General features: G+C 38.3%; 2 protein-coding genes across 2 annotated transcripts; one reads left to right on the top strand and one right to left on the bottom strand.

Annotated features, from left to right (window-relative positions):
- Positions 1-9,284: 9,284 nt before the first annotated feature.
- LOC146724230 (uncharacterized) lies at positions 9,285-10,340 on the bottom strand. Its single transcript, XM_085480319.1, has one exon. It carries the CDS (start codon positions 10,338-10,340, stop codon positions 9,285-9,287), a length of 1,056 nt encoding a protein of 351 aa, XP_085336445.1.
- A 270-nt stretch (positions 10,341-10,610) lies between these two features.
- On the top strand, positions 10,611-11,666 carry LOC146724231 (uncharacterized). Its single transcript, XM_085480320.1, has one exon. The coding sequence runs from the start codon at positions 10,611-10,613 to the stop codon at positions 11,664-11,666; it is 1,056 nt and encodes a 351-aa protein (XP_085336446.1).
- The last annotated feature ends 1,219 nt before the right edge of the window (positions 11,667-12,885 follow it).

The raw sequence follows: 12,885 nt of genomic DNA on the forward strand, positions 1-12,885 counted from the left end.
GCGCGCGCATGGCAAAACTCGCGTCTTTTGCGCAGCTCAGCAAAGCAGCCAATTAAGTACCGTGCCCTCGAGTCACCTCAAGCACAATTAAAATTGTCTATAATAATTGGCGCTTTCCGAGAGGGTGGGTTTTCCTCGGGAAAACCATAAAAGAGAGCTCACACCCGAAATTCGCGCCTTATCGCATTCCGCCGTGAACCGCATATCGCTAAACCGCTGAAAATTATTTGACGACCGCCGCTTATTCTTTGTGATTACGAGTACATCTTCTGAAACTGATCAAATTTCTGTGTTAATTTTCTTGTGCGTGTATTTTGTCGAACAGTGTGTATTGTCAATAATTAAACGCTTTGATATAACGGGTGATTTATCTTTTTTAATGCGACCATTCCTTACGCGAGGCACGTTATCGAACAAGTGACGATACTCGACGATGACTGGAGCTTCCTTAAATCAATACTAAAAAAAAGTAGTAGCACGCGATTTTAGGATTAAGAAACGATTGTAAATCAAGAGACACGGTAGTGTCTCGCGACCAGTTAAGGGCGTAGCCGAGACACCGTGTATCTTTACGCGAATCGGACATTTGAGTCTTTATAATATTTCGAATTCTCAATAACGGCTGAAGCAATCGAGTTTATACTAGACTTAATCGATAGATTGAGTTTGAATTATATAATAAAAGTGTCTTTATTTCTGTTCTACGTGATTTGTAAGCAGAGATATATAATTGCAAAGTCAAAATATGAAAAATTTCTTTTAAGAAACGTCCCCGTCATCATCGACCACGCAAACATAGTAGTATCGTGCTACACGTATTCACACGTATAAAACACATGCGCACACATATATCACACGTACACAACACATGAATAGATGCATGTATTGGAAATGTCCATCTCGCACGTTTTACGACAGACGGCGATAGTATGTCGCTCCATGATCCATGATGTTAGGTATATGTGTCAGATCAGATGTCAGATTTGATGACATGTAACCTCTTTGCATGTAACATGTATGTAGGTTACATTCCCTACAATGTCATGTTACATATTAGTTGTAATTATATAAATCTTATATAAATGCCTATGTATGAGTATGCATATATTTTTAATATATAGCGGTGTCTGTGCTATATCTTCAGTTACCTTTAAAAAAATATGAAAATTGCAATAAGCAGTTAAATAATTTTTCTTTAAGACAACTATGTGTTTTCTTTACACCAACTGATTCGTCTCATTATTCTGTGCATAAAAGTATTAAGGTATGATAATCGAAAAATGAATATTTCCCAAGATATTTTGTATTTTATGTCAAAATACTGCAAATTTGCAGCCTTAATAACTCGAAAAATACTTAATGAAAAAATATTTTATTGTAGTGTTTTGGAAAGATCTCGAAGTCAACTACAAAAGAATGCAAGAAAAAATATAGTGTTCCATTTAAGAAATTGAAGTTGACCTTCACGTAACCTTCAAATGGCTATTCAAGGTTAAATCAATGACACCATCTCATGTCCCCCTTGAAACCATACAACTTTTATCTGAAACATTTTTGTCTTAAACTTTTAGATTTTGAGAAATTACAAATGATATTGAAATGTATAATTATAATATACAGGGTAGGCCATTTTAATCTTCGTACTAAAATTTCTCAAAATCTAAAAGTTCAAGACAAAAATGTTTCAGATAAAAGTTGTATGGTTTCAAGGGGGACATAAGATGGTGTCATTGATTTGACCTTGAATAGCCATTTGAAGGTTACGTGAAGGTCAACTTCAATTTCTTAAATGGAACATTATATGTTTTCTTGCATACTTTTGTAGTTGACTTCGAGATCTTTCCAAAACACTACTATAAAATATTTTTTCATTAAGTATTTTTCGAGTTATTAAGGCTGGAAATTTGCAGTATTTTGACATAAAATACAAAATATCTTGGGAAATATTCATTTTTCGATTATTATACCTTAATATTTTTATGCACAGAATAATGAGACGAATCACTTGGTGTAAAGAAAACACATAGTTGTCTTAAAGAAAAATTATTTAACTGCTTATTGCAATTTTCATATTTTTTTTAAAGGTAACTATGTGTTTTCTTTACACAAACTGATTCGTCTCATTATTCTGTGCATAAAAGTATTAAGGTATGATAATCGAAAAATGAATATTTCCCAAGATATTTTGTTTTTTATGTCAAAATACTGCAAATTTGCAGCCTTAATAACTCGAAAAATACTTAATGAAAAAATATTTTATTGTAGTGTTTTGGAAATATTTTTTACTTAAAATACAAGATAATTATTTTTATCTATAATAAGCAAAGAGGACCATCATATTTTGAAATATGACGGGGGTGGTGGCGGGTTTTTTGCTTATTTATGTAAAGATGCTTATCATATACAAAAATGAATGATATAATCTCTAAAAACTCACCTTTAAAAAAAGGTAAAAAAAGGCGACCAGTTAAGGGCCCCCAATAGAATTGTATGAAAAATTATCGATTATAAACCCATGTACAATCGTAACAAAAGTAATGAAATAAAAAAAAAATTGCGACAAGTGAAAGTAGAAACTTGTACCAGTGGAAAATTAAAGTTGCAGACATATATATAGTCGTATAATGAATCAGTAAAAATTTAAATTTGCAAATGTAGAATCGTACCATAAAAAAACTTATCTTTTAAAAAAAAAAGATAAACAAGATGCCAAGTCCATTAATATAAAATAAAAAGAAATAAAAAAATTGTAGTTAAAAGAACTGGGCGCGCTGCTAAGTTTCAAAATTACAATGCACCTTAAAGTAACATTAATTAATTTAAACACAAAACATATTTTAACTGCAATGAGTTTAAAAATAACAATTTAATTTTAATATCATTAGAATATTATTTAGCACCTTAAAGTAACATTAATTAATTTAAACACAAAACATATTTTAACTGCAATGAGTTTAAAAATAACAATTTAATTTTTATATCATTAGAATATTATTTAGCAGCGCGCCCAGTTTTTTTAACTACAATTTTTTTATTTCTTTTTATTTTATATTAATGGACTTGGCATCTTGTTTATTTTTTTTTTTTAAAAGATAAGTTTTTTTATGGTACGATTCTACATTTGCAAATTTAAATTTTTACTGATTCATTATACGACTATATATATGTCTGCAACTTTAATTTTCCACTGGTACAAGTTTCTACTTTCACTTGTCTCAATTTTTTTTTTTTATTTCATTACTTTTGTTACGATTGTACATGGGTTTATAATCGATAATTTTTCATACAATTCTATTGGGGGCCCTTAACTGGTCGCCTTTTTTTACCTTTTTTTAAAGGTGAGTTTTTAGTATATTATAAACGGGAAAAATAGTTGTAAACTTTAGTCTTAAGAAAAAACTACGTACTTTGATTTTTTTTCTTACGGGGGAGGGATGTTATAGCCCTAAATAGCTATAACTTCTCGTATTACACCTGCCTGGCGACGGGCATTGACCATGTAAAAACGCAGACGTTGCAGATTACGCGCGACCCCAAAAAAGAATTGCCTAAGTGCAAGCGAAACAAAAGGACTTTGAACTTCCTTCGCTTGCACATAAGAAGTTGACCTGAAAAGGCACCCCCTCTGGTCAAAAGGTAACAATATAAAAACGGAAGGAAGACGCATCCCGGGCAGTCGTTATCCAGTCACTAATCAAAAGTAACCACGCGAACTGCGTACGACCTATACCGCCAGAGACGCAAAGTCACACGCGTAATTCGCGAATCGAATAAAGATATACGTATAGTCGCTATCGCGAAACTAAGTTAGTAACTTCCTTTAAGAAGGTGAAATATCGTTAAAATAAAAGGTCAAGACAAGTGTTAAATTGAAATAAATTGAAGTTTTATTGTGGAAGTGATAAGTGTTAATATCAAATAATCCAAGCCCTGACGCCCCGGATCCTTATCCTAATTTGGCGCGACCCCTTGTGCCCGACACGAGGCACACAACACTATGAAAAACTCTACATGACAACAGACAGCACAATTACTACAGGCGAGATATTTTATTTTACGACAAACGTACAATAAGAATGCAATGACTGTCGGCGTATTCGCGGAAGAGAGAGAGCCTCTCTTATTTTACTCACGGGAGAGAGCACGCGGTCGACCGGGCGCCGGGACAAAGATTATACGCGCAATACTCTTAATTTTTTATAAACTCCCGAAAAGAAATGACTCTAATAATTATCCGACGGCCACGAACATGACACGCGTCTCTCCCGAATTACCTTTGCGAAATTAGCGGCTTTATAAAATGGGTCCGTTCGTCTTATCGGTATCGGCGAATTCTTCTCTGCTTTGGCATCCGGAATCAGGGATCTTTGTTACTCTCCACGCTTTGTCAAACAGTGATAAGCGAGAGGCCCGTCGGAATCACACCGATAATAAATTCGACATTTTCCACACGTAGCGCTCCTTATCCTGACAGGGCCGCCGGGCGTCGCGCGGGGCCCCGCGAATCCTATCTTTAATCGATTCCCTCGATTCTTCCGCTTTTCCTTCCGTTGTTCCTGTTTTCAAATTTTGCTGAAGGGCCTCATGGCTTTCCGGTCTCTGCTGTTCCTCCGAAATCTTCCCGATCGATTGCTTGATCGATAGTAAATTTCCGCAGCAGGATAGGTCGGGCCAGAGGCAGCATATCTTCCGCAACATTCGTGTTCAGGGCTCTCTCGCGCTTTGCAAGAGAGTGGCCATCCCCTTATTTTTTCCGAAATACCTGCGGAAGAGGGAGTATTTAACGGCGGTATCATGATTCTTTATGTGAGAATATATTTACCGGGCGTGATCCGAAAGTGGTGGCCTCTGCTCAGTCCATAGTCTTCTTCTTCGTTTCTCTCCATCCTCTCCGGTCGAGACACGTAACCCTAAGAAAAAGCCGCTTGCAAAACGCAAAAACTCACTAAACAAAAAAAAATAAAAAAAGAAATACGCGGGGGGAGAGGAGGTGCAAAGACCGCATCCCTTACGCACGCAAGAAATCGCGGAAAATTATTCTTGGGTGCGCTCTCTCAATTAATAGCAAAAGGACGCAAGCCTCCAAATTTCCCGCCTTTCCGTCGACCCTTGTGACTGACAGAAAAATGTCACGTCACAATATATATAAATATATATATATACAGGGTAAGCCATTTTAAAAAATACGATCAATTTTCTCGTAAACTAAGCGAAATATCGAAAAATGGTTCAAACATGTGTTGTATGGTTTCAAAGGGGCTATAAGATGGTGCCAATTGTTTGACCATGGATATTCATTTGAAGATCACGCGAAGGTCACCTCAATTTTTTTAAATGGCACTCCCTATTTTTTATTACATATTCTTGTAGCTGACCTCGAGAGCTTTCCAAAACATTATAGTCAAATGTTTTTCCATTGCGTACTTTTCGAGTTATAAAGCTCGAAAGTTACTACATTTTGATAAAAATACAAAATATTTCTTAAAATATACATATTTTAAATCTTGGTCGTGACCAAGTATAATTTGGTACCTTGTGCACAGATACTTAATTCTAACGAAAAATTTAGTTTCGTTAGGATAACGCACTGTCATCCGCGAGTTGGCTCTTATTGCCTGTCTTATATCTTTAAATTTATATTTATATTACAGAGCCTTGTTAAACTCTCTCTCTTAATTGAAATATTCATTTTCCGATAGTCTTATTTTACATGCTCCGACCAATCAGGGCAAAGTCCAAGCATGATCCAGCCAGTCAAGGCAAGATACGAACACGGATCCAGCCAGTCAAGGCAAGATACGAACACGGATCCAGTCAGTCAAGGCAAGATCTGGACACGATCCATCCAGTAAAGGCAAGATACGAACACGATCCAGCCAGTTAAGGCAAGATACAAACGGATCCAGCCAGTCAAGGCAAGATACGATCACGGATCCAGCCAGACAAGGCAAAATCTGGACACGATCCATCCAGTAAAAGCAAGATACGAACACGATCCAGCCAGTCAAGGCAAGATCTGGACACGATCCAGCCAGTCAAGGCAAGATCTGGACACGATCCAGCTAGTCAAGGCAAGATACGAACACGATCCAGCCAGTCAAAGCAAGATCGTTGATGGTTCTGTCAACTAAAGTAAGATCAAGAAGAATCCTGCCACCGAAGGCAAAATCGAGAATGATCCAGTCAAAAAAAATTTATCGAATCAATTGTTCGAAGTTGTCTTCATTGGCTTGGATACATAATGCCAATCTATCTTGGAAATGTCTTACTGTCTTAAGTAACATCGCGCGTTATTCTTCTGCAAGCTTCTCGTATCCTTTCTATGATATTTTCTCTCGTTGTAGGCGTTGTTCGTACACGACATTTTTCAGATATCCCCATAAGAAAAAGTCGGGCGACGTCAGATCAGGAGATTGTGGAGGCCACGCGACGGGTGCATCTCGTCCAATCCATCTGCCATTATACGTTTCATTCAAGTAATCTCTCACACATCTTGTATAGTGAGGTGGTGCGCCATCGAGTTGTATCCATAACCTCTGGCGTGTTTGCAGGTCAACGTTTTCAAATAATTGTGGTAAGTCATCTCTAAGAAATGCCAAAAAGTTTTCCCCATTGACATTTCCGTCAAAGAAATAGGGACCAATCAAATACCCATTCACAATCCCGCACCAAACATTAACACTCTAACAATTCTGATTATCTATTGGTCTATGCCAATGGGGATTAACATCTGACCAATAATGACAATTATGCCTATTTAGCTCACCATTATTTTTAAATGTCGACTCATCAGAGAACATGACAAAATTGAAAAAATTTGGTTCAGCTCTGATCATTTGTTGTGCCCATTGACAAAATTGGATACGCAATTGCATATCTTTTTGACTCAGAGCTTGTGTCATAGTTATGTGATAGGGATGGTATTTAAATTTCTTTATAATCCTCCTAATTGTTGATCTTGGAATACCTAGTTTCCTTGCCAAAATCCGCTGACTGACATGAGGATTAAGATGAATTGCTGCCAGGAGCGTGACCACACGATTGTCGTTTTCATCATACACACGATCTTTCCTTTTACGTTTGAGATGACTTTTACGAGCTTTTCGTTCGAGGTTTCGGATTAAAGCAGGTTTGGGGTGTCCTTCCCTTTCAGGATACCGATCTCGGTAAACTCGCGAAGCTTCGTGATAATTTAAATGACATTTTCCAAGAATGAGAATAATATCAATGATCTCCGAGGGTGAATAGTCTGGCATTATTTTTTCCGTAGTTGTAAAATCCTTGAGCGATAATGAAGGGATACAATTGATAATTTGTATACAAATTTTTCCTTTAGTAAGTATAATAATCATTTGTGCATTATTATCGTATCCCTCTATGTCCTTGTAAGATTATTACGATCTGCTGATCTGACGTCGCCCGACTTTTTTTACCTGAAAAATGTCGCGTACGAGCAAACGCTTACAACGAGAGAAAATATGATAGAAAGGATACGAGAAGCTTGCAGAAGGATAACGCACGATATGTTACTCAAGACAGTAAGACATTTCCAAGATAGGTTGGCATTATGTATCCAAGCCAATGGAGACAACTTCGAACAATTGATTCGATAAATTTTTTTTGACTAGATCATTCTCGATTTTGCCTTCGATAGCAGGATTCTTCTTGATCTTACTTTAGTTGACAGAACCATCAATGATCTTGCTTTGACTGGCTGGATCATGTTCGTATCTTGCCTTGACTGGCTGGATCGTGTTTGTATTTTGCCTTTACTGGATGGATCGTATCCAGATCTTGCCTTGACTGACTGGATCCGTGCTCGTATTTTGCCTTGACTTGCTGGATCGTGTTTGTATCTTACCTTGACTGGCTGGATCCGTGTTCGTATCTTGCCTTGACTGGCTGGATCGTGTTCGTATCTTGCTCTTATTGGATGGATCGTGTCCAGATCTTGCCTTGACTAGCTGGACCGTGTTCGTATCTTGCCTTTACTGGATGGATCATGTTCGTATCTTGTTTTGACTAGCTGGATCGTGTCCGGATCTTGTCTTGACTAGTTGGATCATGCTTGGACTTTGCCCTGATTGGTCGGAGCATGTAAAATAAGACTATCGGAAAATGAATATTTTAAGAAATATATTTTGTATTTTTATCAAAATGTAGTAACTTTCGAGCTTTGTAACTCGAAAAGTACAAAATGGAAAAACATTTGACTATAGTGTTTTGGAAGGCTCTCGAGGTCAGCTACAAGAATATGTAATAAAAAATAGGGAGTGCCATTTAAAAAAATTGAGGTGACCTTTGCGTGATCTTTAAATGAATATCCAAGGTCAAACCAATAACACCATCTTATAGCCCCTTCAAAACCATACGACACATTTCTGAACCATTTTTCGATATTTCGCTTAATTGACGAGAAAATTGATCGTATTTTTTAAAATGGCCCACCCTGTGTGTATATATATATATACAGGGTGTCCCATTTTAATGTACCAGTCGAAATAACTTCGAGGGTGATGGTTTTATCAAAAAATGTTTCAGACGAAAGTTACTGGGTTTGAAGGGGGTCGTCCATCGGTGACCGTGACTTTGACCTTGAAGTCAAATTTGAAGGTTATTTCAGGATCAAATTGTGAATTTTAAATAGAAACCCTAATTTTTTATTCGGGATATCGAAAGAGCGGGAAATTTTACGTCCAAACACGTGGTCATGTTTGGGCCAAAATGTCCTCTAACAACATTACAAGGTCAAACGAATGGAGCGGTGCTTAAGAATATTGTATGCAGATGCGTAAAAAATAATAGTTGCAAGGATCACAGGGGTGCGTCGAATGGTGACCTTGACCTTGATGTTGAGGTTAAATTTGAAGGTTATGTCAAGGTCGAAGTATTTTTTCTTGTCATCAAATGGAATGACGTACGACCTTCTCGAATATGACGTTAAAAAACCGTAGTCACTTTTGCATGAATTTTACGTTAAATACGTTTCTCTCGTTGCAACGCACATACGTTAAAAAATTCCATTAACCTAAATAGATCTTTCGGAGGTTAATGACATCAACTAAACTCAGGACGACCCTCGGCTTCAGCTTTACCCGATGTACACCACGTGGAGGTAGCCGATAGGAGTTTGTACATCATGTGGCCCTGAAAAGGGCCGTTTGAATTCGTGTGTGTGTGCGTGTGTTGTGTGTGTGTGTGTGTGTGTGTGTGTGTGTGTGGTCGTGATTTCATCCGGCCGGTCAAGGCAAGATAATGATCAAGACGTATCAAGTCTGCGTGATCTATTTTACGGGCTCAATTAATTGCCCGTTGACTTCAATGCATTTCCTGATCCTCTTTTGAAACGAACCCCTTACTCTGTGAAGAATTTCAGGGGTTATTGAAGCACATGCATCGCGAATGCGGGTTTTCATATCCTCAACTGTTGTACGTTCTTCAGCGTAAATCTTTTCTTTAATGTATCCCCAAAAAAAGAAATCCAACAGTGTCAAATCTGGTGACCGTGGGGGCCACATTTGTGTTTGGCTTCCAAGACCTATCCACCTATTTGGGAATCTCACATTTAAATAATCTTTCACCCGCCGTGATCGATGAGCAGGCGCTCTATCTTGTTGGAACCACATTCTTTGACGAATATCAAGAGGTACATTTTCCAACAGCAGCGGTAGTTCATTTTCCAGAAAATGTAAATAGTTCTCTCCGTTTAAATGGTTGTCAAAGAAAAATGGCCCAATAATGTAGTCTCCGACAATACCGGCCCAGATATTAATAGACCATTGTCTCTGGAACTCTTGAGATCGCGTCCAATAAGGATTGAAATCAGAGTAATAGTGACAATTGTGTCTATTAAGTCCGCCTCGGTTTGAGAAGGTTGCTTCGTCACTAAACATTATTTGTTCGAGGAGCCCTGGATTTTCCTGGATCTGATTTTGTATCCAGTTGCAAAATTGTACACGGCGAGGAAAATCTCCTTGTTCGAGCTTGTGAAGAAGTATTATGCTGTAAGGGTGGAAGCTATTACTTTTGAGGATACGGTTTGATGTCGATCTTGGAACTCCGTACTGCCTTTCGATCTGCCTGGTCGAAATTTGCGGATTGACAACCGCAGCACCTACAACAGTTATTGCTACGCCTTCATCAGGGCCTGATTTTGAACGCACCCTTTTCAGATTACCTTGCCTAGCTCTCTCACAAAGAGTGCGTATCGTCTTCCTAGTAGGATGACGTCTTTGCGGAAATCTCTCAGAGTATAGACGTACTGCCGCGCTATAATTGTTTCCCGCTTCCCCGAGAACTGAAATCATGTCCACTATTTCGGTCGGCAAGTAGTCACTCATTGCTATGAACTACGCAAGACAAAAAAATGTAGAACGTTATTACCTATGCCTACATGTACTTTTCAAACGGTACAAAATATGTGTACAAGGTAGTCAAGAAATAATCACTTGTTACTATGCTCTTGCGTCACTCTTGACTACCCATATTTGTAGTTGTACAAGGTAGTCAAGAAATAATCACTCGTTACTATGCTCTTGCGTCACTCTTGACTACCCATATTTGTAGTTGTACAACGTTCTACATTTTTTTGTCTCGCGTAGTTCATAGCAATGAGTGACTACTTGCCGACCGAAATAGTGGACATGATTTCAGTTCTCGGGGAAGCGGGAAACAATTATAGCGCGGCAGTACGTCTATACTCTGAGAGATTTCCGCAAAGACGTCATCCTACTAGAAAGACGATACGCACTCTTTGTGAGAGAGCTAGGCAAGGTAATCTGAAAAGGGTGCGTTCAAAATCAGGCCCTGATGAAGGCGTAGCAATAACTGTTGTAGGTGCTGCGGTTGTCAATCCGCAAATTTCGACCAGGCAGATCGAAAGGCAGTACGGAGTTCCAAGATCAACATCAAACCGTATCCTCAAAAGTAATAGCTTCCACCCTTACAGCATAATACTTCTTCACAAGCTCGAACAAGGAGATTTTCCTCGCCGTGTACAATTTTGCAACTGGATACAAAATCAGATCCAGGAAAATCCAGGGCTTCTCGAACAAATAATGTTTAGTGACGAAGCAACCTTCTCAAACCGAGGCGGACTTAATAGACACAATTGTCACTATTACTCTGATTTCAATCCTTATTGGACGCGATCTCAAGAGTTCCAGAGACAATGGTCTATTAATATCTGGGCCGGTATTGTCGGAGACTACATTATTGGGCCATTTTTCTTTGACAACCATTTAAACGGAGAGAACTATTTACATTTTCTGGAAAATGAACTACCGCTGCTGTTGGAAAATGTACCTCTTGATATTCGTCAAAGAATGTGGTTCCAACAAGATGGAGCGCCTGCTCATCGATCACGGCGGGTGAAAGATTATTTAAATGTGAGATTCCCAAATAGGTGGATAGGTCTTGGAAGCCAAACACAAATGTGGCCCCCACGGTCACCAGATTTGACACTGTTGGATTTCTTTTTTTGGGGATACATTAAAGAAAAGATTTACGCTGAAGAACGTACAACAGTTGAGGATATGAAAACCCGCATTCGCGATGCATGTGCTTCAATAACCCCTGAAATTCTTCACAGAGTAAGGGGTTCGTTTCAAAAGAGGATCAGGAAATGCATTGAAGTCAACGGGCAATTAATTGAGCCCGTAAAATAGATCACGCAGACTTGATACGTCTTGATCATTATCTTGCCTTGACCGGCCGGATGAAATCACGACCACACACACACACACACACACACACACACACACACACACACAACACACGCACACACACACGAATTCAAACGGCCCTTTTCAGGGCCACATGATGTACAAACTCCTATCGGTTACCTCCACGTGGTGTACATCGGGTAAAGCTGAAGCCGAGGGTCGTCCTGAGTTTAGTTGATGTCATTAACCTCCGAAAGATCTATTTAGGTTAATGGAATTTTTTAACGTATGTGCGTTGCAACGAGAGAAACGTATTTAACGTAAAATTCATGCAAAAGTGACTACGGTTTTTTAACGTCATATTCGAGAAGGTCGTACGTCATTCCATTTGATGACAAGAAAAAATACTTCGACCTTGACATAACCTTCAAATTTAACCTCAACATCAAGGTCAAGGTTACCATTCGACGCACCCCTGTGATCCTTGCAACTATTATTTTTTACGCATCTGCATACAATATTCTTAAGCACCGCTCCATTCGTTTGACCTTGTAATGTTGTTAGAGAACATTTTGGCCCAAACATGACCACGTGTTTGGACGTGAAATTTCCCGCTCTTTCGATATCCCGAATAAAAAATTAGGGTTTCCATTTAAAATTCACAATTTGATCCTGAAATAACCTTCAAATTTGACTTCAAGGTCAAAGTCAAGGTCACCGATGGACGACCCCCTTCAAACCCAGTAACTTTCGTCTGAAACATTTTTTGATAAAACCATCACCCTCGAAGTTATTTCGACTGGTACATTAAAATGGGACACCCTGTATATATATACACAGTATGTTCAATAAATAAGGGGACTTTTAAGATATAGAATAAAACACGTATCGTACTATGTTTGAAAGTTATTTTTTATTCGAAATAGTCTCCATTTAACTCAATACAACGTTTAGAACGATCAACCAATTTATGCATAGACTCTTTCATGTCATCTAAAGGAATGTTCTTTAACACCTGTGTCACGGCTGCTTGAATGGCTGGAATATCATCGTAAAACGCTCCTTTCATGGCAGTTTTCAGTTTAGGGAACAGAAAATAGTCGCATGGTGATAGATCGTTTTTAGCTGTTGAAATGATGTCTTTACAATGCTCTACACGAGCGATTTTTTGGTCTTCATTTAATTGATGTGGAACAAAGCGTGCACAGACCTTTCTTTTACC

This window comes from Nylanderia fulva, unplaced genomic scaffold, assembly GCF_048542155.1.
Source record: "Nylanderia fulva isolate GAGA-0341 unplaced genomic scaffold, ASM4854215v1 Scaffold142, whole genome shotgun sequence".
Lineage (NCBI taxonomy): Eukaryota > Metazoa > Arthropoda > Insecta > Hymenoptera > Formicidae > Nylanderia > Nylanderia fulva.